Source organism: Labeo rohita, chromosome 1, assembly GCF_022985175.1.
Source record: "Labeo rohita strain BAU-BD-2019 chromosome 1, IGBB_LRoh.1.0, whole genome shotgun sequence".
In the NCBI taxonomy this organism is placed as follows: domain Eukaryota; kingdom Metazoa; phylum Chordata; class Actinopteri; order Cypriniformes; family Cyprinidae; genus Labeo; species Labeo rohita.
The window spans coordinates 352,940-379,312 of NC_066869.1; the positions used below are offsets into that span (position 1 = coordinate 352,940).

General features: G+C 41.8%; 2 protein-coding genes across 2 annotated transcripts in view; one reads left to right on the forward strand and one right to left on the reverse strand.

The window, feature by feature from the left end:
* The window catches only part of LOC127160178 (uncharacterized), a 107,074-nt gene extending 104,748 nt beyond the window's left edge, over positions 1 to 2,326 (reverse strand). Inside the window, exons 1-11 of the mRNA XM_051102860.1 lie at positions 2,263 to 2,326; positions 2,068 to 2,174; positions 1,813 to 1,989; positions 1,410 to 1,618; positions 1,219 to 1,316; positions 1,093 to 1,121; positions 956 to 977; positions 792 to 819; positions 633 to 708; positions 395 to 541; positions 150 to 308 (exon numbers count right to left, since the gene is read on the reverse strand). Of these exons, the coding sequence (XP_050958817.1) occupies positions 150 to 308; positions 395 to 541; positions 633 to 708; positions 792 to 819; positions 956 to 977; positions 1,093 to 1,121; positions 1,219 to 1,316; positions 1,410 to 1,618; positions 1,813 to 1,989; positions 2,068 to 2,174; positions 2,263 to 2,326 (1,116 nt within the window). The remainder of the gene's footprint in view (positions 1 to 149; positions 309 to 394; positions 542 to 632; positions 709 to 791; positions 820 to 955; positions 978 to 1,092; positions 1,122 to 1,218; positions 1,317 to 1,409; positions 1,619 to 1,812; positions 1,990 to 2,067; positions 2,175 to 2,262) is intronic.
* A 937-nt stretch (positions 2,327 to 3,263) lies between these two features.
* Positions 3,264 to 26,071, forward strand: LOC127160258 (uncharacterized). The gene is made up of 45 exons (XM_051102951.1): positions 3,264 to 3,589; positions 3,683 to 3,780; positions 3,877 to 3,905; positions 4,016 to 4,037; positions 4,174 to 4,201; positions 4,285 to 4,360; positions 4,452 to 4,583; positions 4,681 to 4,889; positions 4,986 to 5,089; positions 5,230 to 5,348; positions 5,477 to 5,644; positions 5,736 to 5,935; positions 6,262 to 6,374; positions 6,529 to 6,635; positions 6,729 to 6,899; positions 7,310 to 7,515; positions 8,325 to 8,425; positions 8,504 to 8,622; positions 9,043 to 9,198; positions 9,310 to 9,524; positions 10,095 to 10,180; positions 10,523 to 10,647; positions 10,721 to 10,846; positions 11,440 to 11,633; positions 11,709 to 11,800; positions 12,396 to 12,526; positions 13,075 to 13,202; positions 13,326 to 13,446; positions 13,526 to 13,738; positions 15,752 to 15,922; positions 16,000 to 16,137; positions 17,133 to 17,182; positions 17,285 to 17,417; positions 17,502 to 17,584; positions 17,973 to 18,099; positions 18,189 to 18,379; positions 18,875 to 18,965; positions 19,058 to 19,193; positions 23,058 to 23,239; positions 23,320 to 23,475; positions 23,738 to 23,871; positions 23,974 to 24,107; positions 25,003 to 25,097; positions 25,209 to 25,482; positions 25,597 to 26,071. The coding sequence occupies exons 1-45, from the start codon at positions 3,264 to 3,266 to the stop codon at positions 25,671 to 25,673; spliced, it is 6,087 nt and encodes a 2,028-aa protein (XP_050958908.1). The 3' UTR covers positions 25,674 to 26,071.
* Positions 26,072 to 26,373: the final 302 nt, after the last annotated feature.

Here is a 26,373-nt window from a genome sequence, read left to right on the forward strand (position 1 = left end):
TTGTTGCCCCACCTCCATGAGGGACGCCTGACGACTGAGTGCCTGCACCCTAATTGGGGAAAGATCGTCGGCCGTTACGGATCGCTCAACTTCACACCCCCCTGAATACCACTTCAGGACTTCCAGAGCACTGAAGATACTTACACAACTTGGTAGGTTGAGGCTGCTGGCAAGAATGGTCTCAGCCTTCCCTGGAACCAGTGGGCAACGAAGCTGACATCCGTCAGCTGTGTGGCGCTGAAGTTGTTGACTTTGACCTCTCCGATGGCATCGAGAACGTGGGGCTCAGGCTGACGGTCACTGAGGTTCTGCAAAAAGCAAAGGGACACATCTCAGTGTAGAGCTCAGAGGCGGCACTTCATCTCCTGTTCCCGAAAGCAGGGGTGTCACTTACTGTGCTGGAGTACGCTGACAGAGCAACCTCCAGGACTCCCGCGACTTTCTGGAAGAAAAGCTTCCACGCCTCCGCGCCGGTCGTGCTGTTCGGCTGCTTGCAAGTCAGCAGCGTGACGAGGTCGCCAGAGGACAGAGATGATGCAACCTTGAAAGAAGTGGACAGATTTGTGCAGTCAGAGAAGCGGACTCTTTGCAAAGACGGGTGCATTCAGGTGCACCGCTCACGGAAGACTTACCGAAGAGCAGGCATATTCAGAGATGCCGAAGTCGCACAGCCGATCCGAGGAAGGAACCTGGCTCCCAAGTCCATCGCTGCAAGGCACAAAAACATGTTATCCATTTTCACCACATTAAAGCCTATCTCTGTTCTCAGCAGGCACCGAAACGATACTCACCGGTTGACACTTTCACACAGCCTCACCTCTGCAGAGAAGGGGAAAAAACAAAAAAAAAAAACAAACAAATGATGAGGTGGAGAACTTACAAGCTATCTCACGATTTTATCACAACTTGATCAGATTCCATCAATCGCAAAGCAGCATGCTGTGTTCTGACTCACCGTCCACTACTGTTTCTTCGCACTGGTGAGAGGGAAGACAAAGCAAGGAAAGATTAAAAAAAAAAAAAAACGTTATGTACAGCTTCTATTGGGCTTCAACTTTACTCATAACCAACCTACAACAATGAAATACTTACGACACCGACAGGGCGAGGAGGCGTGCAGCCTGAGGGAAAAAAAAAAAACATTTGCTAAGAACTTTACCAAAGAACAACACAGCATTCTTTACCAATTTGAGGAGCCCTGGTCAGGCCATACTGTACCTTCTGGTGCTGACTGTCGAAGTTCACCTATACTTGACTTCAACTCCACTCCAATTCCAGATGGGAGAACTGCCAAAGCGTTCTCCAGGCCTTTCAATCTGTGGAAACGTGCAAAAATGAAAAAAACATCTCAACATTTACTTCTACTCACTGAATGAAGACAAGAAACCAAAGGGAGCCAGATTCTTTACACTGCATCGTAAGAGTCACAGGTGAGGTTGGCGGGGATCACCACCAGAACTGAAGGACGGAAGCTGGCCAGCAGGACCACGAGATTAATTTGGAACCACAGCTCGTAGTCACTGGTTTGGAAGAGAGGGAATTTGGGAGCCAGAGCCGTCAAAGTCAGGTTCAGAATTGCGTCCCGAACGCCTGCATTGGTGATGTAGGTGATGTTTTCCTGAGAGGGGAGGGTGGTGGGGAAAGAGACACCTTTAGGACCACGATGGGACCTTCTAGCACAGCCTGCTTTTTCACAAGCAGCACATTCTTTGTCTAAGCCATTAAGGTTAAACTGCATAAAAAATAAATCAATCAATCAATAAATAAAAGAATAAAAAAAAAAAAAAAAAAAAAAAAAAAAAAAAAACTCACCTCCTTGCTGACCTCCACAAACGTTTCAAAGAATTTCTCTAGCTGCTCCTCATCTCGGGATTTTAGGATGCTGCTCAACACCTCCTTCACCACGGTCACATTTTCAATAGCACCCGTGGATGGATCCAACAGCAGCTCCGCTTTCTGGTCAGGTGACAGGGATTCCAAAGCTGCCAGCTAAGGTGAACAAAACCCCAACACAAAGCAAATGACACATGATTGTTGAGGACTACATAACTTAAATAATTGTTTTACCCCGCTGATGTTCAGCTCCTTGAGGTCTGTGTAATTGGCCACCTTGGAGAATAGACCCAAGTTGATGTCAAGCCACTCAGCATCGCTTCCGATGTCCTTTCTGCAATCTGTTTGTCAAGACAGGGGTGGAAGATCAGCAGCCTGCTTCCGGTGCACCGACACGGGGGGGGGGTGGGGATGAGCTTCACGGGGAACCACACTTCCCGTCAGGGGGCCCCAAATTCCCGGAGCTTGGGTGCAAAGATTCCGGAAACTTCATCACCCTTCACAGCAGGGGGGTTTAGGACTGCAGGGACAAAAACCGGGAGTGTGGGGTTTGGGCCCCCGGGGTTACCCCCCCGCCCCCTTTGACTCTTTATTTCCTCGGTTTGCTTGGGGGTGGGGTCCAGGTTCTGAAAACCCCTTAAGGCCGGAAAGGATCATTTCCCCGGCCCCGGGAAAGGAGCACTACGGTGGGTGACCAACGAAATTCAAAAGAACCAAGTCAGGGGTTTAATCCGGGGAGGGTTGGTTCAAATAAGCTTAATCTTTTCCCCACCCCCGGGCTCACGAAAATTGTTAGGTTGCAACGCCAAGGTAGGGGGAAGAGAGGGGAAAAGTTTTGGGGTTTAGGTGCGTGGCCCGCCCCAGGTTTGGAAAAAGGGGGAAATTCCCCCCTGTTCCCCGGGAAACCACTAAACCCATCAGCAGGCCCGGGGGTCCCCCCCCTGCTGGCGGAAAAATTTTTTTGTTGCTACCTTGGGCAGGCAAACCGAAGCCTTCCCCCGGATTCCCGCCCCCGGCCCTGGGGGGTGCATTAAATTTTCAAATTTTTTTTTAACCCCAAAACGGCCGTTGTTTTGTTTCGCGGGCCCGAAAAGGGGGCCGGGAAAGCACAACCTTTGGTCCCCTTTTTTGAACTTGGGCAGGCTAACAATCATTTTGACGGGGGTTGACTTCTACTGAAATTAATCACCCCTTTTAGAGGGTTGATGCCAAAAATGTACCCGTGGGTTTTTTTGGGGGGTGTTGAGCCCCCCCCACCAAAAGCAGAGGGAAGCGAAAAATTCTTTAAAAGGTTTTTGGGGGGTCCGGAGGGTTTTTTTTAATTCCCCTTTTTTAGGGGTTGTTGATATAAGTTCCCTTTTGCAGAACAAAAGGAAGGGGGTTTTTGGGCCCCGGCTTCTTTTATTTATTGATTGATTGATTTATTTTTTATGCAGTTTAACCTTAATGGCTTAGACAAAGAATGTGCTGCTTGTGAAAAAGCAGGCTGTGCTAGAAGGTCCCATCGTGGTCCTAAAGGTGTCTCTTTCCCCACCCTCCCCTCTCAGGAAAACATCACCTATATCACCAATGCAGGCGTTCGGGACGCAATTCTGAACCTGACTTTGACGGCTCTGGCTCCCAAATTCCCTCTCTTCCAAACCAGTGACTACGAGCTGTGGTTCCAAATTAATCTCGTGGTCCTGCTGGCCAGCTTCCGTCCTTCAGTTCTGGTGGTGATCCCCGCCAACCTCACCTGTGACTATTACGATGCAGTGTAAAGAATCTGGCTCCCTTTGGTTTCTTGTCTTCATTCAGTGAGTAGAAGTAAATGTTGAGATGTTTTTTTCATTTTTGCACGTTTCCACAGATTGAAAGGCCTGGAGAACGCTTTGGCAGTTCTCCCATCTGGAATTGGAGTGGAGTTGAAGTCAAGTATAGGTGAACTTCGACAGTCAGCACCAGAAGGTACAGTATGGCCTGACCAGGGCTCCTCAAATTGGTAAAGAATGCTGTGTTGTTCTTTGGTAAAGTTCTTAGCAAATGTTTTTTTTTTTCCCTCAGGCTGCACGCCTCCTCGCCCTGTCGGTGTCGTAAGTATTTCATTGTTGTAGGTTGGTTATGAGTAAAGTTGAAGCCCAATAGAAGCTGTACATAACGTTTTTTTTTTAATCTTTCCTTGCTTTGTCTTCCCTCTCACCAGTGCGAAGAAACAGTAGTGGACGGTGAGTCAGAACACAGCATGCTGCTTTGCGATTGATGGAATCTGATCAAGTTGTGATAAAATCGTGAGATAGCTTGTAAGTTCTCCACCTCATCATTTGTTTGTTTTTGTTTTTGTTTTTTTCCCCTTCTCTGCAGAGGTGAGGCTGTGTGAAAGTGTCAACCGGTGAGTATCGTTTCGGTGCCTGCTGAGAACAGAGATAGGCTTTAATGTGGTGAAAATGGATAACATGTTTTTGTGCCTTGCAGCGATGGACTTGGGAGCCAGGTTCCTTCCTCGGATCGGCTGTGCGACTTCGGCATCTCTGAATATGCCTGCTCTTCGGTAAGTCTTCCGTGAGCGGTGCACCTGAATGCACCCGTCTTTGCAAAGAGTCCGCTTCTCTGACTGCACAAATCTGTCCACTTCTTTCAAGGTTGCATCATCTCTGTCCTCTGGCGACCTCGTCACGCTGCTGACTTGCAAGCAGCCGAACAGCACGACCGGCGCGGAGGCGTGGACTTTTCTTCCAGAAAGTCGCGGGAGTCCTGGAGGTTGCTCTGTCAGCGTACTCCAGCACAGTATGACACCCCTGCTTTCGGGAACAGGAGATGAAGTGCCGCCTCTGAGCTCTACACTGAGATGTGTCCCTTTGCTTTTTGCAGAACCTCAGTGACCGTCAGCCTGAGCCCCACGTTCTCGATGCCATCGGAGAGGTCAAAGTCAACAACTTCAGCGCCACACAGCTGACGGATGTCAGCTTCGTTGCCCACTGGTTCCAGGGAAGGCTGAGACCATTCTTGCCAGCAGCCTCAAAGGACTTCCTGTCCTGCCTTAGCTCCAAGAACTTCAGTTGCGACACCTACCAAGTTGTGTAAGTATCTTCAGTGCTCTGGAAGTCCTGAAGTGGTATTCAGGGGGGGTGTGAAGTTGAGCGATCCGTAACGGCCGACGATCTTTCCCCAATTAGGGTGCAGGCACTCAGTCGTCAGGCGTCCCTCATGGAGGTGGGGCAACAACGGCTCGTCTTCGCTGATTTCGTCCTTCTCTTCCTCTCTCGAGATGACCTAGCAGGTACTTTAAGCGCATCACTGTCTTGAGCTGCCGTCCGTCACGCTGTAGTGCCCTAGGCGTCCTTCAGCGTCTCGGCTTGTCACGGGTGTTTTGCCAGTTCAGTGCTGTTCTGTTTAATTCCCCCCCATTGTTTAATCCAGATCCTGCCTGTCTTGCTAAGACCACGAGCAGCGCTGACTGGCTGGAGAAGAACTTTGGCAACTTCTCTGTCTACGCTACCTTGGAGCAGTTGCAAACGCTGAATGCAAATTTCTCCAGTGTGAGTAACCTTTGGGGCCTGCTCCAGTTGCCCATGTGAACTGTCATTATTATATGAAACTATATTTTGAGTTTTACGGCAACGGCCTCATCCGTGCATTAACGTCTGCTGTCCACGTTGTGCTTCAGTTTGAATCGTTGACGCTGCTGAGCCCTAGCCAAGTAGCTGAGCTGACACTGAGCTCCGGAGCGTTGAACAGCACCAATCAGATCGACGCTGTGTTCGACCGCCTGGAGGACGGCGACGCTTTCAAGAACGTGGAGGAGTTCCTGACGACTCTAACCGCAAAACCTGAGGCAAGTCAATGAGTCAAAGTGTCTGACGGAGGCCGCGTGGAAGCCACGGAGAAAAGCCCGAAGTCACACTCCCGGTCTTTTGTCCCTGCAGAATCCTGATATCACCCCTGCTGTGAGAGACGTGATGATGAACCGAACCTTCGTAATCATTGCACCCAAGCTCCAGGAATTTGCGGCTCCTGACTGGGAAGTGTGGTTCACCGTGAAGCTCATCCCCATCCTCCCCAGTTTCACCGCAGAAATGCTGCTAGAGGTCACAGCTGACGTCAACTGCACCAACTACCACGTGATGTGAGTTGTTCTATACGTTATATCTTAAAATGGTTTTATTTAAACTAACCCTTTCAGTACAATAGTAGCACTTTTTTGTTGGTCAACTACTCATTCCTAGGAGTAGTTTGTTTTGACAGGTTAAATATATATTTAGAACATATCAGATAGTACCTTTTTTTGAGTGTTTTTTTTTTTTATCACAAATTGCCATTTTCCCATCATTTTTTTTTATGTACAGATGGGCTGCTGTCAATTTAAAATAGTTACATTTTATGTTGTATGGTAAACAGTTATTAGAGGTGTCAAGAGAATCAGGATGTCAGTGATTCTCATATTGTTCACAGTGTTAAAGGATTGAATGTGGCTTATTCACAAATGCCTGTTGAAAGAAGAGAGGAAGTTGCTGCAAATCTAGTAGTTTACCTCAGACATTCTGTGCACCAGATCAGTCAGCCAGGTATGTCTCCATTTATTTTTCACATTGGTAATTTGCTTTGCATCACGGTGCGTACTAAACTGTTTAATCTAAATGAATGCCAACACTTAGCTATATTGTTTTCATGAGTAAAATTCTTCACCATATGCAATTTTACTTTTTCTAAATTTTTTAGCCTGCAAACAGGTTGTCCAAAATGACACTGACTGGCTTGCTCTGAACCTTGGTCAGTTTTTCACCTATGTTCCTAATTCAGACTTGGCAGAATTCAACATCTCTAGGGTAAAGAAAATTCTCTGTGCAGTGATAATATTGAATCCAGTGTGGAGGTTTCCTTCCACAACAGAAGTAAAAGTGCATTTTCTTACTACGCAGGAAGTCATACTTGACTCTCTAACTGGTGAACAGAAAGTGGAGAGAATCTTGACACCAGGTCTGGTGGATGAGGAGTCTGCCGTTAGAGAACTGTTTGGATCTGTTGTAAAGTCTTCCGGCCAGAACCAGTTGGATGAATTCTTTGAGAAATTCGTCAGCATGTCTGCACAGGTGAGAATGTTTTGTGCTGACTTTGCTGTTCATATCATGTTTTGTTTTTGATTGATTGATAGTTTTTTTTTTTTTTTTTTTTGCCAAATAAATGGTGTTTCAGATATTCTGAATCAATGCATTTTTTTGTAGTATTCTCTACATTAGTAAAGGCTATGATGATTAGCAGTACTATGTAAATATACGTTTTTTCTTTTTAAAATACCTGAGAGGGCTTGAAGAACACAGATAAACCATTTATTGTTACAATCATGTGCTTGTTGTGTTTTCTCATTCAAAATGTCTCTGTTCATCTACAGTGATAGCTGAATATCTTTGTCCATATAAGGGCTTTCCTGGAAGTTTTATCTTTTCTATATTTAGCTGTTCAAGAGTATTTGTGACATTTCAGTGTTGTGCTTTGTTTTCAGAGAAACGTGTCAAGCATCAGCACAGCTGTGAGCAGCATCATTCTGAACATGACATTGACGGACCTGGTGAACAGATTTGAAACCTTTGAGCCGCAGATCTTTGCTTTATGGTTCCAGTCATACCTGCATGTTTTCCTCCCTGGGATCGGTCCGGATAGCCTTTCTGTCATCCCCAGGACCATCAGCTGTGGTTCTTACAGAGAAATGTGAGCACTGGTTGATTTTGTGTGACAGGCACCTTTTATCCTCAAAAAATCTGTAACTAAATATTGCTAGCACTGATTTTAGTGTGCTGTAGAGCAGCTATTTTGAACCCAGGTGTATCTAGTCTAGTTCAGTCATCAGTGCGATGCCAGGGTCAGTCAGTCATTTCAAGGGCTTTCACTTTGTGAGAATCATTACAGTGGGCATTTGCTCCTTGAAATGTCACATGAATGGTTGAAATCCAGGTTATGAAACTTAGTGCATTAGTAAGGACCATGCTTTTTAATTTTTTTTTTTTTTTTTTAATGACCATGTTATTTGATGAAGTTCAGGTTAGTGTTTAGTAATGTTTGTTTGGAAAAAAGGTTTCATTTTAATAATACATTTTCCACTTGGTCATTGAAGGAAAGGGGCTCCAAAATGAAGCGTTTCAGGTCAAAGTTAACACCCACTGTTCTGATTAGCTGATGTCTCTGCGAGGGAAATGATCAGCTGAAATGACTAAAGTAAACAGAATTAAAAACTCTAGTTCCTAAAAGATAATTAAGCATAATTTGGGGAGAACCATATTTATATGTTGTTTTAAGTGACATCAGTGGGGAAAAAAATGGACACTATCTACAAGCATGTAAGGTTTATCAATCTGTCTCCAGATGATTATATTATACCATAAATTATATTGTTTTGTGTCTGTTTAGTACGTGTGGCCTCTGATGGAGAGAGTGTCTGTTCTGGGTTACCCAGATATTTAGTTTCTCCACAGCAATGTCTGGGAAACTTTGTGTTTGACATACATTTCCTGTGTTTGTAGTGTGAAAGGCTGTGATGACATTTTCAGCACTCTCACACCGATTCAGACAGAGTACGTCTACAGTTTCACACGAGACTATCTCTCCCATCAGCCCAGCCAAGGTAATGTGTGTGTATGTGTGTGCGCGCTTGTGTGTTAATTTAAGCAAGTGTTAAATAATGTGTCTCTGATATTTTCAGGAAACTCCTGTGTGCAGAGTACTAACAGTGACTCTGACTGGCTGCTGAAAAACTTTGGACAGTTCCGCATCATTGCCAACTTCACTGACTTTATCAACTTGAAAAGAGACTTTAATGGGGTAAGCAGAGAGACGGTAATTTGTGTGTGGTTTTAACTCTCTCACACACTCAGACACCATTTTTGCTACGTTTTCAAATGAATACTTTTTTTGGCATGATTGTGTTGCATACGGTACAACATTGTCAAAGAATTATAGCTAAAACTAGTAATGACAAGAAAAATCAGTATGCTATACCTCATTTTCATATATCCTTAACAGTATGCATATATACTGTAAATGTGTATATGTGTGTTTTAAAACATCATGAGGAAAAGAAAATAAGAAATATACATGGATAGTCTTTGATTTTATTGATTAGTAACTGTTTTTTGGAGTTTTGCTGTAATTGCTTTAATTGTTGCTGTAATCGTTTTCCTGCAGTAGCATCTTCATTTGATCTGTTGTCTCTCTCGATTCTTTTCTCTGTCTCTCTGTCAGGTCAAGGCTGCAGAGTTTCTGACTCCATCTCAGCTGGCTGAGCTTTGCTCCGACCCGTCACGTCTCAGCGGACCAGCGGATGTTCAGACTGTGATGAATGCGCTTCAAACGCAGCAGCTTTCAGAGTTTTTTGATGCTCTTTCTCCAAACATCCGGGTACGTTGTGGATTTTTTTTCTTTGCAGCTGTAAATATCCTCTTCACTTGTTTATTTTCATTTGCATCTGTCCTCCTGCCTCAATCTTGTCTTGTCTTCTCTTCTGTGCAGGTCAATGAACCGGGCTACTCTGCGGAGGTGAGGCGGACCTTCCTGCAGACGGTGTTTGCGCGAGGCGATCTGTCGTCTCCTTCGGTCACTGATTTGGAGCTGTCGGTCTGGCTCACGGTTCGACTCAGGCCGCTGCTCTCTGCCTTGAGCCCAGCCAACGTTACGGTGTACTTTGACATCGTCAGGGCTCGAGGCTGCAGCGTCAAACAGGAGGCGTAAGTGTTTTTACATAACCTTCGTACAGCTCAGTTGTAGAGAGAATATATTTATGTGGTTTACAAACAGTGAAAGTCGATGAAATTTGTTTTTAGCGTATTTTATGGCAGTGGATAACGTATGTAACATAGTTCCTTCAGGAAACCACAGTGACACGGAGTAAAAAACAACAACAGTGATCATGGACAGTATCACAGACAGTAGCATATACACAGAGTAAACGCAGTGTTTTCCATATTTCTCCATATATTCCTTCTCGTCAACTTCGATCTTCTGGAGAGAAACTTCTTTGTGTTCCTACATCTTGCCTTTCATCTATGGGAGGGAGATCTTTCTCTGTTATGGCTCCTAACCTTTGGAACTCATTGCCCCTGTGTCTTCAATCAATAACCACACCGCACGAGTTTAAGTCTAAACTCAAAACCTGTTTAAAATCTGTTTAACCAATATTACCATTCATTATCTGTTTCTTCTTAAACTGTTATGGCTTAATGTCTGTTGTATTTGTTATTATTAATTATTATTATTGTTATTGTTATTATTAATGTGTGTGTGTGTTTGTGACGCAGTGTCAGTGTGCTGGACTCTCAAAGAACGGCTCTGGATGAAAACACACAACATCAGATCTATAGTAACATCCAACAGTTACTCACAGGTGAAACGCACCCAACAAACAGACTCACACATACACATCCATGCATGTCTTCAGCTGTGTAAACCCACTTTCACACAATTTCACATGCTTACATGTTATCTGTGTGCCCTTCACTGACACTGTTGCCTCCTTGGCAAACAATTAAACAACATTCATGAACTTTTTTTTTTTTTTTTTTTGGTGCAAAATGATTGCTTTTTGTTGTAAACGTATATAAACATAAAAGTATGTACATATAGATATATTTGTTTGTTATTTTAAGATTGTCGTGGTTTTTTGAATGTATTTTTAAGATAGATTCATTCATGTCCTAAAAGTTCTTCATGCTGTATGTTCCTGCAGACGCTCCTCTTCGCTGTTATGTCAGTGGCAGTTTCTACCTCTTCCTCAAGTCTTTCTTCCTCCAGTTTGGATTTCCAGACCTCAACTCCTTCCAGTCTCTGATCCCTGAGGACAGGAGGCCTGAGGTACATCAGTGTTCCTCTAATGCTCGATCATTTTCTGTCGCAGCCCTTCTGATTTGTGCGTTTCCTCATGCAGCTGTTGGGCTCCATCTCTATGGCCGAGCTGAGCGAGTTTCTGAACGCGCCACAAACCCTCGGAAACGGGTCGGGACTCTGCGATCTGCTCAGCCAGTACAACCAGACCGCACGCTATCTGGAGATGGTAGGTCTTTCTGATGCCACCGAGCTGCGTTCCACTACCTACGGTAGTGTGCTTAAACCGTAGATGCGCTCCTGATGTGAAGACGCCGCAGTTACAGATCTGAGGCGTCATTGTACATTTCCTTTGGATGTGGATGTGGTTCATTGCAACAAACTCACGTGGACAAAAGATTTCATGTTGTTCTGTAGTTTGAATCTGGCCCATCTCACCTCCCATTTCCCCCTCTCTTTCTTCTGTGTTGCTTCTCTGGGACTGCGAGTGTAAAGGCTGGAAAACACTACATGTCTTAAAATCTGAACAGATTTGAAAACACTAGACAGCATATACTTTCAGATGGTTACCGAGGAAAACTGCTCATCACAAAGTATATATTTCAAAATCTATATTTCAAAGTATCAAATGAAGCTAAAATCCATCATACGCTGCTCGAGTGTTAACATAAACCTGCAGACTGCCTCTGACTTTCTGCAACTAGATTGCAAACCAGGGCAAAAATACAGTATATTTATATTATTTTGAAGGAAGTTTAGAATTGTTTCCTGGAAGATAAAGGTCTCTTTGTGTTAAGCTACCCCTGTCTCGCTGTCCCGCAGGAGCCGCTGGGATCCGTGGGTTTGGCCCGGCAGGTGCTATCCTGCGTCTGGCCTCGAGTTCTGAAGCTGGAGATCCAGTCTGAGGTGGATCAGTGGTTCGACCGTCGGCTCGTGAGATACCTGCCTCTGCTCAGCTCGGCGCTCATCAGCCCCGCGCAGCTCAGCAGCGCCGCCTGTCTGCCCTACAGGAAACTGTGAGCACTTACACGTCGTTAAATACTTCCGCATAAATGTCTCCCTTTATGCTAAGCATTTGTCTGTGTGTGTAGTGTTTCAGTTCTTGGAAACAACTACAACTTCTCCAAAACCGATTTCACCCCAGAGGACGTTTACGGCTCCGTGAAAGTATATCTCACAAATGGTAAGAATATGTACTTTGTATTTATGTTTCAGAAGTGTGGAGCTGTGTGTGTTTGTTTGACAAGCACAATCACACCGGAACATTGAATCTGCTGACCCAGAGAGAGCAGTTGTCATGTACAGATGTGAAACAGTCTTTTCAACCACACAGTATTGTTATTTCTGTGTTACAAACATTTAGATGATCACAGAAGTATGGGGATAAAACTTTATAGTTTGAATACAAATACTGAAGTCTATATACAGTAAATCACCTTCTGAAGAGTAACTTGACCCTTCTAATAAAGATTGTATTGATTACATTGTTGTGGCAGTGGGTGGCAATAAGTGAAGTAATGTTGTTGTTGTATCATTCATTCAAGAGGTTTGTTCAAAAACACTGATTCATCCAGTGATGAAACGAGTGAAGTCTTTACAAATGAATCATTCATTCAAACAGATTTTTTACATTAATTTGTTAAAATGAATATAAACCAAGAAAGAAAAAATAAATGTGTGAGAACTGTGATCACTGTTTAAAAGAAATATGATTCTTAATTTATCCAGCTGTAGTATTTAAATAATGTGTGTGTGTGTGTGTGTGTGTGTGTGTGCAGGTGGCTCACCACGTTGCTACAACGCCTCCAATCCTCAGCTGAACTCCACAAACTGGCTCGTGAGCTACATTGGCATTTTCATCAGATACGTCAATCTGTCTGACCTCAACTCCTTTGTGTCGCCTAACCAGGTAACAAAGGCACCACTTCTGTCACCTGGTGGAGTTTAGGTTCCTTGCCACTTTCACCTTTGTCTTGCTTAGTTGGTGTTTAAAAGAAACATATTATTCAGTTATTTTGATGTCATGGCGCTGACAAAAAACGTAAGCTGAACTGATCTCAATGATGACATAATTGTTTTATGTGGAGCTGCTTTACAGCTGAAATCCATGACAATATTTAAGCGACAGCTGAAGACTCATGTCTTCCGTCAGCATTTGATTGCATCCTGCTGAGAAAATAAATCATTGCTTTCACTTTTCCTTAAAATCTCCCTGTTCTTGCTTGCACTAATCTGAACCATGTCTGAAACTTTGTATTATGAGCACTTCTTGTGTTTATTTGCCTCTTCGTGAAGATTTGCATGTTGTATTCCTCAACTGCAAGTCTGTTTGGATAAAAGCATCTGCTAAATGAATTAACAATTGATGAATTTTGTAACATTGACAACACTGGCTTGACAAACACAAATGTGCATTTCTGAACGTTCCAGTTACAGCACTCTCATGTTGTTCCGTAGATCAATGTCTTCTTGGAAAACCCAGAGAACCTTCAGCTGCTCAACGGCACGGCGACAGTCCAGTCGAGCGTAGCCAACTACTACGTAACACAGCTGTACAATCAGAACCCGTCCTTCAACCCCATCAGGTACGCAGCTGGTCTGAAAATGGCCCGGCATGTCACCAACATGAGCTACGTCTAAAACTCTGCAACTGCAAAAACAACTGCTTAATGCAGAGCACACATGTGTTTGTGTATGCGTGTCTACAGTCTCCCAGGTCAGTTCCTGTGTGGAATCCCTTCATTTGCGTTCGAGCTTCTAGGAGCAGCAGACAGTTTGGTGCTCATCCAGCGGATCAACGTGTTCTGTAATGGAACCGAAATCCCTGAGGTAATCAATCACTCAATCAATTAATCAGTCAGTCCATTGATCAGTTGATCTCATTTGACCCCAATCATCCTGGTTTCAGATCACCTCTGCTCTCGCGGCCAATCTCCCTTCGCTCTCCTCCGACACCATTCAGCTGCTCGGCAGCCAGAGCGCTGGACTGACGGAGGCTCAGATAAGCTCCGCCCCCTCTAATGTCATCAAGGGCGCGCTTTCGACTCTCAGCGCCGTCGCCGGCTGGAATCAGGGCCAAGCTAACGCGGTCATACAGACCCTCATCGAGTCCGACTTTCCGGTGAGTCTGAATAACATGTTTCCTATATGCCTTGGATTCTGTAGTGAGTAGCAGTGTTGGGAAGGTTACTTTGGAAATGTAATAGGTTACAGATTACAAGTTACTTGATTTAAAATGTATTAAGTAGTGTAACTTTTCAATTACTTTATTAAAGTAATGTAACTTATTACTTTTAATTACTTTTTGATTACTTTTCTAAATTTCTAATATTTTCAACTGCTAATCATTTTGAAACATTTAAACCAGGCAGAGTGAACCTTACAGTAGCACTCAACACTGATCACTGTCAGACTTTCAAAATCCTTTATCACTTGAATTAAGATTATATAAGTAAGGGATAATATACATCTTTATTTTGCAATAACAACTGGCTGAATGTACATTATCTCACTTATTACACAGCTGCTTGATAGATTATTTAGATGTTTTGTGTCAAAATTATTAGACACGAAACACTGATCTGAGCTGAACTATTTGAACGCAAAGCTTTCATGAAGAAATCAGTTGCTAGCAAACAGCAAGTTCAAACTAGACATTTTAGGGATACAGCGCAGTCATACCAGTTTTCTTACACAACATTTCACCACATAAATAATTAAGTAGTAGTACTAGTTTGTTAGTTATCTTATGATCCATTACAGTGTACAAAAAAAAAAACGTATGAAACAATAGAGCAAGTCCACAATACCAGGATGACAGAATTAAGAAATTGTACACATAATATTGAATTAAGCTTTAATATTTTATTAGCTAACCAAACATAAAGCTTCCGCCAAGAAAAATTATCAAGCATACAGTACTGACCCGAAAGAGTCTGAGCTGTGGAATAATTTAATTTAAAGCAAAGCCACCACAAATTTAGACTTTTCTTTCTTTTTTTTTTTTTACTTATATTTTTGGGCTTTTTATGCCCTTTATTGTGACAGGACAGTAGAGAGATGACAGGAAAGAGCTGGGAGGAGAGAGGGGAGCGGGATTGGCAAAGGATCTCGAGACGGGAATCGAACTGGGGTCACCGTGAGCGCAGTTGCGCTATATGTCACAACAAGATCATAACATAAATGACATCATAACAAGAAATAGTTTAATAGCTGTGATACTGGGTTTGAAATCAAATGTTTGCATAGTTATGACAGAAAACACTAGCATCTAACAATGCCTTGGAAAAAACAATCTTAAAAAATAAAGTTTATGCATAAACCCAAATAGGAAATAAAAAAGTTATGGAATAAGCATGTGTCCTATTCTGTGTCCTAAACTCCTGAAACATTGGTGTCTTATTTTAGAGCAGTCAATGCAATTTAAAAGAAGTCAATTAAATCTGTAAGTGGGGGTGGGTGTGTGAAAAAATTCAGATGTAACCCCCTTTGTAATCACTGGCATTTTTCAAAAGTAACTGTAATTTAATTACATATTTTTTTCTCAGTAACTGTAACTAATTACAATTACATTTATTTTGTAATTAAATTATGTAATTCCGCTACATGTAACTAGTTACTCCCCAACACTGATGAGTAGGATACAGTTTGCAAACTGCACACTAGGCACAACACCAGGGATTGGCAAGTTTGTTCCTGGAGAGCCGCTGTCCTGCAGAGTTTAGCACCAACTCTGATCAAACACACCTGAACTAAGCTAAACAGTGTCTTCAGGATCAGCAAGGCTACAGGCAGTTGAAGGTTTTTTTCGGGGTTGGAGCTAAACTTGAACTTGTCTACCCCTGCACTACACATTAAACCCAAGACTGGAATGCTCTCAACCGCTCTATTCTTGCAGACAAACTTCAGTCACTTCAGCACTCTCGCCTGTAATTTTCACCTGATCCTAAAGATTCGTTGCCCCAGGACAGTGTTGGAGCTGAACATCACAAGAACAGAAAGGCTCTGCTATACACTAAAACTATATAAAAACTGTTAACTGACATAAAATAAAGATGAACTGAAATAAAGTATACAGGACCTAAGAGAAAATTTCTGATGAATTAAACCAATTAAACTTTGTGGTGTTTTTTAGATCAACACCGGCTCTTCACTGCTGTCTCTCGGCACGCTCGTCAAGGGCGTTCCAGCAGAAACCATCTCCGGCATCGAATCTTCAGAGCTCCTGGCCATATCCCAAAATCCCACCTTCATCAGCAACATCCTCTCAGCGCCAGACATCGTGCAGCTGGTTTATGTCATGAAGGTGTGTGTTTACCTAAGTAACGGTCACCTCTACATCTTGAACCTTCTCTCAGATTCTCTCATCCTCTTCCTCCTCAGATCGTGTCCATAGATGAGACTAAAGTCATCGAGAACGTTCCGGACGCGTTGGCTGGCTCGATCCCGCGCGTCTTGTTGATCCCCCAGGAGTCCGTGAACGTCACTCTGATCAACCAGAAGCACTGGACACAGGAGCAGGTGCTGACATTTTCTCCACTTCTTCTTTTTTTATTTTTATATTGTTTTTTTTTTGTTTTGTTTTTTTACACTTGATCATCAAGTGTTTTAATGATGATGGAAGAAAAAAACATGTAAAGTCCCTGCGAATGCTGCGATTATTCTTGCAAAGGTGTTTGTGTCAAGTTGAATTGCATTGTTTCCCACACAATTCACCGTGAATCACCTCTATGAAAAATCATGTAAAAACAGAAAACCCACACACTAAGGTTGCACTTGTTAACCCTAGTTAATATGAACTGACAATAAAAAATACCTCTAAAGCAATGCCTAAACTTAAACGTCAATTTCAACATTTATTACTTTACACTGGGGAACACATATTTACAGTTATCTAAGGGTTTTCCCTCAATTAACTCGTCGATAGTAAGCAAGTAAGTGAATGAGTTGATGTAGTAGTTATGTTTAGGTGTGGTGTAGGGTTAAGGGATCCAGCTCATGCTTTAATATGTGCCTATAACTACTAATAAACAGCCAATGTGCTTGTAATATGCATGCTACTAAGCAGCTAGTTAATAGTGAATAGTGTTCCCTAGTGTAGGTACTGTATTATTTAATGTAACTGGACTTGCAATAAACAGTTTTATTGTTATTACCTAACAGTGACAAAAATTAATAAATAACGTAACAAATGTATTGCTTATTTTTAGTTAAGCTTAGTTAACACATTAACTAATGTTTACTAATAGGAACTGTAAAGTGTCACTGAAAATTGTAGCTTGTCAGTGACTAAAAATATTGCATTGAAACCTTTGTAGTCTTTCTAAAACGGTGGAAACTTTGCATGCACATTCACGAGCCTGATTAAGAAGTAGTCATGGTATTTCAAGAAGAAATTAATAACCAGTGTTTCAATCAGTTTAAATTTGACCCCAACACAAAAGGAGGGTTAAAAGTCTGTTTGTGTGTTTATACTGTACTTGTTTTTTTTTGTTTTTTTTTTTGCCATATTGTAGGCTGTGATGCTGTTCGGCTCTGTGGCGAGTGTCAGTAAGGACGCTGACGAGTAAGTTACTCAGAAACGTGCTCGTCACACTGCTCTTTTTATGGAGAGCACAGAAATGATTGAAACAGCAGGTGTTTAATGAGTGTTTGTCTCCCTCTGCAGGCTGTCTGAGGCACTGCTGCAGGGTTTCACCTGCACGTCGGCCCAGACGCTCGCCGACCCGAAGGTCAAGCAGCTGGTGAAAGCCTGCAGAAATCGTCCGGGGCGGCAGAAGGTCCAGCTGAAAGAGAGTCAGGTAGGCACCTTCCTTACGTCTGCTCAGTATTTATATTTGCGTTTGTGAGGTTTACGATTAAAGTCTTTAATTGTTGTGTTCCAGCTGATGTGCATGTACAACTATATGAAAGACGAGGCTTCGCCAAGCTTTACGGATTTGCCTTCAGACATGCTGCTTTACTACAAGTGAGTACCTTGCAAACGAAAATAGGTGAATAATCCAAGGTAGCAAATAAACGAGTGTTGCTATCGTACCAAATCTTAGCTGAGCAGAAGAGCATGTTGTGCTCTTGGACGGCAGACTCCACAAAGAGTGACAGGAGTTAGAAATGGTTTACATTAATGAAGTAAACATGTATTACTATTAAAAATGACCAACTGATAAAAGTTCTCCTCTCTGTGAGCATCATTCTATTTCATTTATGGATGTCTCACTGTTTCGCTTTATTCTTGATTTCTAACTTCTCCCTTTCAGAGTGTTTGTTTGATTTTCTTGTTTGTGGTCACCTGTTGTTTGGTTGGTCCATCCATTCGTTTGTTCTTCTGTGGTAATTTGTTGACGTTTGTCGGTCAGCTACGAGAAGGTGGAGAAGGCGAACTGCCGCTCGTATTTCAGCGCCGTGGGCACGGCGGATTACACCGTTCTTTCCGGCGTCCTTGACAAACAGAAGACTCTGTTTAACAACGCACAAAACTGTCTGGTGAGGAGCTCACACACACACACACACAAAGCGTTTCTCTTTCTACCCCAGACTCTTGTAAACGTGCGTATGTCGCGTGTGTGTCGTAGGGTATTTCGGGACAAAGGCTAAGCAAAGATCACGTGGAGGTTCTGGGTAACCTGACCTGCACACTCGAGCCCGTCTACATCCAAAACTCCGATCCAGCCATCATTGAGAGCCTGAAAAACTGCCGCGATCTATCCGACGCTCAGATCAGCGCTGTGCAAACACTGCTGCTCTCAGGAGAAACTGTCTACGGGTGAGAAAAATCATGTTTCTGAATGCAAAGAGCTCTTCGATTATCATTCAGCCATTCAGGGATCACTGCGGTTAGAAGAGTTATTGATTATAAAAAAGAACATTAAAAAAACTGTTTTACCTGGCAGAAAAGGGTTTATTATGAGTGTTACTGACAACGGATTAATTAATTTCATGGCATTTTTTATAGATTGTCTCATACAAACACTTAAATAATGAAATTTCAAACTCAGCCCTGGTGAAAAAAACAGCATATGCTGGTAGGTTTGTTTTGATGGTGGTTTAAGCTGGTCCTTGAGCAGCAACATGACCAGCTTAAACCAGCATCAAAACATAGCTACCAGCATGTGCTGGTTTTTTCACCAGGGAGACCACAGTTAAGCGGTGCATTTATTACCGTGAAGCTGTCTGTTTTTGTAAAGCGCTGTATAAATGAACCTCACCTGACGTATCATTGAGCGAATGAGTGAGAGCTGCGAGGTGTGTTTGCTTTCAGGAGCTCCTCTGGTTGGGATCAGCAGATGCTGGAGAGCCTCGACACGCTGCCGCTCTACTTCACTGGCGACTTCTGGAGCCGCTTCAGCGCGGTAGGGACGCTCATTCTCTGACTCTGTCCTGTCCTCGTTGGTTCCAGGTGTGTGAACTGCGGTTTTATCTGTTGTGTGTGTGTGTGTTACAGCCTACAAAGAGGAAGTACTTGAAGGTGTTCATGCCATTGCTGAGGACGAGAAACACGGAGAAGCCGAAACTAAAGAAACTCTTTAAAAACTGCAACGCTGTATTAGACGCTCAAAGCAGAATCAGGCGCTCTGCAGGTAAAAAAACAAAACAAAACACACACACACACACACAGCTTAAAATATTTGATTTCTACATGTGGGCGAAACGAAACGCCCCTTTCTGCTGATTGGTCAGCCGAAGATCAAACCACGCCCCCGTCAGTTCTTCCGCAGAATAATTAACGCATTTACTGCAACTACATTTAATCTTTTTCTCATCAAACAACAACACTAACGAATAGCGTGACACAACCCGTACCGGGGCAGAGCCTAGACAGGGCTTTCCTCTGCTGTTCTCCAGGGGGTGCTATAGCCTACCGTATTTTCTGGACTGTAAGTCACGTTTTTTTTTTCATGAAACATGCTGTGATTTATTCTTAAATAATTTATATAATGCATTTAACGTCAAATAATCTTATTTTAGACTGTTAAAAGTAGACGTGCCAGTTGTGTTATGGTTATGTGGCATACACCAGAAAGATGTTCAAGGAGACGAAGCAGCGCGTTTTGTTGTTTTATATATTTTTAAAGGGATGAATTTTGCACTCATTTTGATTTTACACAAATAAAAAGACATTTTTTTTCCATTTCGAATGATGCCCTGCTTTTATCTGTGTAACTGAATATTAAGTTGTTTCCGCTGCTGAGGAAAGAAATTGAAGTGATGGCGCCTCGCGCGCTCACACAATCAGTGCACTGTTTATTATCAAAGTAAAACACCGTCAACCAAACACAGAAAAAGTTATTAAGCTTAATTAAATGTGTCTGTTGTACGATAGCCTATAGGCTAAAGGTATCATCACTTGTATAGCTGCTGACTATTATTTTACTTGCACGTTACTGGGACCCGGCTGAAGAAGCATTCTTTACCGAAATATTTTAGCAGGTAAATCGCAAACAGGCTATGGAAACTTTGGACTGAATGAGAGATGCAAGTCCAATATATGTTAAAATATGTTTATATATATATATATATATATATATATACATACATATACATACATATACAATGACAGCACGGAGAGAATGCACAAAGACTTGCTCTGGAAGTTTAGTTGGCAGAGAAAATAAAACACATCAATTATTTGACAACATTTAATACCCAATATTAATGAAAGCAAAAAGCAAAAAGTTATGACTGCTGTGTATTTACACTTCACCACTGGTCTGCACTTGACAGGGCGCGTTTATCTGCTTAGAGTTTATTTAACCCATTGCAACTTATTGGAACTATATGAACTATAGGTTAGGCCTACTCACCTTGTTATTATCTTATTTATTTGTTTATTGGAAATAACTAAATAAATAACTACATAACTTATTAACTAGCTAACTAAATAAATAAAAGCCCTGTCTAGGCTCTGCCCCGTACGGGTTGTGTCGAGCCATCGTTAGTGTGGTTGTTTGATGAGAAAAAGTTTAAATATAGTTTTAATAAATGCGTTAATTATCAGCAGCAGAGGACTATTATTCACGAAACTGCGGAAGAAATGACGGGGACGTGGTTTGATCTTCGGCTGACCAATCAGCAGAAAGGGCCGTTTCGTTCCGCCCATGTGTAGAAATCGAATATTCAAGCTGTTTATTCATTTTCCCACCCCTGAACGAAAAAAAAAAACAAAAAATCAAGCTGAATTCTTGTTTTTCGTTTTTCTGGAAAAATAATAATAATTAAAAAAAATGAAAAAGGAGCCCTTTTTTTCATGTTTCTTCTTTCAGTATTAAATCAGAAAACGAATGGACGAATGATACATGGATTTTCCAGAATCCCTTGAAGCTTTTCTAACATTTCTAATCCATTTAAACTCATTCGAACTCATCTATCTATCTTGCTAATCATGCTAAAACATGCTAGCAAATTACTAATGTTAGAATCATGCTAGAAACATGCTAGCAACTTGCTAATCATGTTAGAATCATGTTAACAACATGCTGGTAACATACTGATCGTGATAAAATCATGCTAGCAACATGCTAGTTACTTGCTAATTATGTTAACAACATGTTAGTGGCATGATAATAATGCTAGCAACGTGCTAATACAATGCTAGTAACTTGCTAATTATGTTAGTAACATGCTAACAACATGCTATCTATCTATCTGGGACTGTATTGCCTTCAAAACTACTTTAAACTTCAAACTATTTCAGATTGAAAACCATCAAACTTAAAACTTTCTGGTCTGGCTTTCTCAAGCCAACTTAAAGTTTGTCTTGACAAACTTTCTTTTATCTAGTTAAATTGATACTACATTAGATGTTTAATGAGTAATGACTGCAAACAACAATGATGGAGCCAACTGGAAACTGATGCGTTATTGCTTGTAACTTTTGACTAGGGATGGGCGATACCTCGTATTTTATTTTCGATCCGATACCGATATTTTCAAGCCAAGTATCATCGATACCAATACCGATACTGATACCTCTAAACTACATTGAGCTTTTAAATTATTTAAAGAATAAAATCAGTAATTATACTTACTTAACATTATATTTGAAAGTCATGTGTTTTAAACATTTCATTTTTTTTTTGTGTATAACACTGTCAGAAAACTAAAATTTTGTATTTTAGCTCTTTACTGGGCAGTAACCTCAAAGGTGCACCTTTCTTTACCCCTAAAAGCCAGGGAGCACACTAGTACCATACAAGTACACACGCATTAAGGGTAGATACGGTGTACCTTGGAGGGTACCTGATGAAAAACAACCATGGTGTTACATAAGTACTAAAATGTATAATAATAATAATAATAATTAGTAGTAGTATTATTAATTATTATTACCATGATGCACAAATTGTTTCTTACAGACAGCAATTACAGGATATAACAACCAATTTGAACTTTAACAACCAGTTTAAATAAATTTACTTACACAAACTAGCCTAGTTAAAATAAATATTTCACATACACTATACTGTTCAAAAGTCTGAGGTCAGTACAACTTTGTAATGTGTCAAGGCTGCACTTATTTGAACAACAACAACAACAACAACAACAAACAGTAAAAACAGCAATATTGGGAAAATGAACAATTAAAATAACTATTTTCTATTGTAATATATTTTGAAAAATGTAATTTAAAAAGCATCTGTGATCAAAGCTGATTTTTTTTACATCATTACTCCACTCTTGAGTGTCACATGATCCTTCAGAAATCATTCTAATATACTTTGCTACTCAAGAAACATTTTTTTAAATAATGCTTTATTATTTCAATGCAATGAGAAGAAGAGGAAGAAATATCATTTCTGATTATTATCAATGTTGAATGAAGCGTCAGCAGCGAACGCTATGTGTGATCGATTGGTTCTGTCTTACAGCATTTGCTTGTATTCCGATGAGCAGGAGAAATAGTTCTGTCCTACACAATAACTCGTTAATAGTCTGTTGTTCCTCTTAGAGGTTTATTTTATGCACCAAACTTCTTGTAAAATAAATAAAATTATATATTTATATATATAATTATATAATTATATATATATCGATATTTCAGGATCGATCCGCCCATCCCTACTTTTGACCAGTAAGTGATCAAAAGGCTTGAAATTAAGGCGATGACAGGTTGTCCTGTCCTGTCATGCCATCTACGCCACTGTTTTTGGTATTTAATTGGTTCAACCAAGATTCTTAATATAAATAACTGTGGATGAAACCTTAGAAAGGCAAATAAAGTTCTGATAATCATAGGAATATATGGAGACAGAAAGTTTGAGTTTAAGCCCTAATCATTTTAGATAACTGTGGCAGAAAGCCAATCACAGAAAGAAGTATAATGATAAGAAGAAGAAGAAGAAGAGGAAAACCAGGATGCTTACACTGGGCCCCAATCATAGTTGGCTCACCATACTGTAGCTGTTAGAGGATTGTTCGATGGTGTTGATGTTTGTGTCGGTCAGACTGCACCGCGGGCAACATCACGGAAGCCACGATCGCAGACGCCTCGTTCCCGTTCGGCTACACCGCGGCCCAGTTTGATGCGTGTCTGACCGTCCGAGTCCTCAGAGATAACCTGGCGGCCGTCACGGAGAAGGTGGACGACAGCGATTTCCAGAGAATCATTCTGAGCAAGCTGAAGCAGGTGAGTGGGCTGTGACGTGCGAGCGATCTCAGCCGTGTCGCGAGCATCGCCGTGTAGCGCTGATGGCCGCTGTGTTTCAGGTGTATCCGGCCGGTCTGTCCGACAGCGCGCTGCAGCTGCTCGCGTCTGTTTCGCGGCAGGCCACGCTGGACGAGATCAGGACGTGGAACGTCACCAGCATCGACACGCTGACAGCGCTGATGGACCATAACAACGGAGAATGGGACAAAGACAAGGTGTGTGTGTGTCTTCAGTGTCAAAATGTGCTTCTGTGACATCTTCAGAGATACACACTGTTTGTGAAGTAAATGTGGTAACACTTTACAAGAAGGATCCGTTCGTTAACTACATGAACTAACAATGGAAAACGCTTCTACGGCATTTATTAATATTAGTTCATGTTAGTCTCAATATTCACATTTTGTTATGACTTAATATATGAAATGTTGGAAGTCATGAGCGGAGCTAGATAAACCTCCATGTGTGTGTGTTTCATAGAGCAAGGAGGTGATCCTCAGGTATCTGAGTGTGACCGGTCACACTTTAGGCAGTAATGAGCTGAACGTTATTGGCTCGAACATCTGCGCGCTGAACATCTCAACACTTCAGAGCATTACAGCAGGAGACCTGAGGTGCTACACACACTCAAACCTTCACTCACACACTCCTTGACCGGCTCACTTCATTCATTCATTCATTCATTCATTCTCATGTCTCTCTCTCCTCGTGTGCAGCAATGCAGAAGTTCTGGATCTGTCCTCATGTTCGTATGAGCAGAAATCAGTTCTGTACGTCACTGCCAACTCCTCGTTCAGAGCTCAGCGCAGCAACGGCCCCATTTACTTCCACCTCATCAGCCCATACCTCGGTAAAACACACTTACGAACATATCATGTGGGTTTGTGCAGAAGTGATGTTTTTTGCTAAAGCCAACTCTCATCCCTAACCCAGCCTTAACCTGTTAACTGTCGGCCCCGCTTTTTATGCGTTGACCTGGAAATGACATTGACAGCTCAAACTGTCATAAATCTTACATTCGTTGAAGCACAGACTTAAAGACTTCAGACGTATTTATTGCGCTACATTTAAAACACATTTTTCAAAATGAAAATCTAAAATGGCTAGAAAATCAAAGTCATAAATCTAAAGTTGTGTTCCAAGTTTGACATTGATATCTCAAAAATGAGCTTTCAGTACAATTTTGGTTGGCTGCAGTACCAGACTTTGATATGAACTGAGCCAGCTCAACCATAAATTTCAGTTTTTAGAAATGGTATGGCAGTATTTGATTTGAATTCGACTTTTAACAACTTGAAGAAGATGCAGAAAGCAGCCGGATGTGCATTACAGTTCGCATTTGAGATGCATCATGCGTCTTAAATGGAGAATCTCAAATTTTTAGACAGAATATTAGAATGGATATCATTCTTTGCACTATTACATGAAACCTAACCAAAGGATCTACCAAGGTTTGCATGATTTTACGTGTTCCTCGCTTTTTCATAATGAAGGTCTGAACTGACTCTGATCGCACGTCACAAATTACTTATGCTAAGTCAAGCCCACAGAAAATCAGACCCAAACTATGAAAACTGATGTCTTGGAGCTGTCCGTTGAGATGTATTGTGTCAAGCTTAGAAAGGTTTACCATGCAAAACATGATTTACAGGTCTTTCATATAGTGTGCTGTGCTCAACATGTTTCACTGTATTAGTGAAGACATTTTTAATCATGTGTGTGTGTGTGTGTGTGTGTGTGTGTAGGTGGAGCTCCTGTGGAGGACGTGAGGGCTTTGGCCTCTTCTAACATCACTATGGACATCAGCACCTTCAGAAGCCTTAGCATACCTGTTGTCACGGTAACACACACACACACACACACACACACACACATATACACATATACACATATACAGCTTCACGTTCCTCTCAGCTTGGATGTGAGTGTGACTATGGCGCGTGTGTTTCAGGGTCTGAGTGTGTCTGACGTTCGCGCTCTCATGGGTTCGGCCGTGGGCGACCTGAAGGTGTTTGAGAACGACTCTGTGGTTCAGGCCTGGATCGCCTCACAGCCGCAGTCTCAGTTAGACACGCTGAACGTGGGTCTGTATGGAGGCCGTGCCGATCCGAGCGCACCCGCACCCACACCCGTCACCGTCCAAAGCAACAGCACTGCTAACAGCACCGGCAGCGTCATGTCGACGGCTCCCGGCCAATCATCTGTGGCGACAGTCACCGCACAAGGTAAAGGCACACCCACTCTCTGATCCACTGAGATTTGTCATTTAAAACACCAGACCTGTGATGTGATCAGTCGAGCACTAATGATGTGTGTGTGTGTGTGTGTGTGTGTTTCAGGATCTGCATCCGCTCTGGGTCTCGGTCCAGGCCTGTGGCTCGTCGTGTCCTGCGTGTGGCTTCTGACCTTTACATGATACATGAGCTCAACATCCATAACCAACATTATCAAAAATGAATGAAATCATGATCAGAAATCAGTTCGATTGACACTCTCTAGTTCTGCACTAGATCAATGTCGGTAATCAATAATGTAGTATCACTAATGAATAGGAACTTAATATCACTTGATTTTTGTCTCTCCCATGTCTGTGTAATCACATTTGTTCTCAAATTATTTTTAATTACATTTTTCAGACTTTTCCAGTCTAATAAAAATATTGACACTTGTTATCTGACAAAAAAGTTATGAAGGAAACCATATTTTGTGAGCTTAATATAACACAACAGCTAATTATTTTGTGCATCAAGAGTAAAATATTATTTTCACGTTCACTGTTACAGTTATAATTACTGACTTTTGTCTTCAATAAAATTAGCGTGCATAAATGAAGCCTGATAAATGTATGAGTAAATATTCAAAATACTTATGTTTATTCAGAGATGTGTGTGTGTATTTGTACCTACCAAACAGTATTTGTGGACAAATCTGTGCACAGATGTTGAACCTGACAAAACCTCCTTTTGGTTTTCATTTGTCCAAAAAAAAAAAAAAAAAAAATTACAGAACAGCAACCACTGCTGGATGAAAGAAGATTACAACAACAATTTTGTGGGGTTATAGCTGTCAGAAATTAGTAGGAAGTGTAGAGAATCACACTTCCACTTTCTTCCATA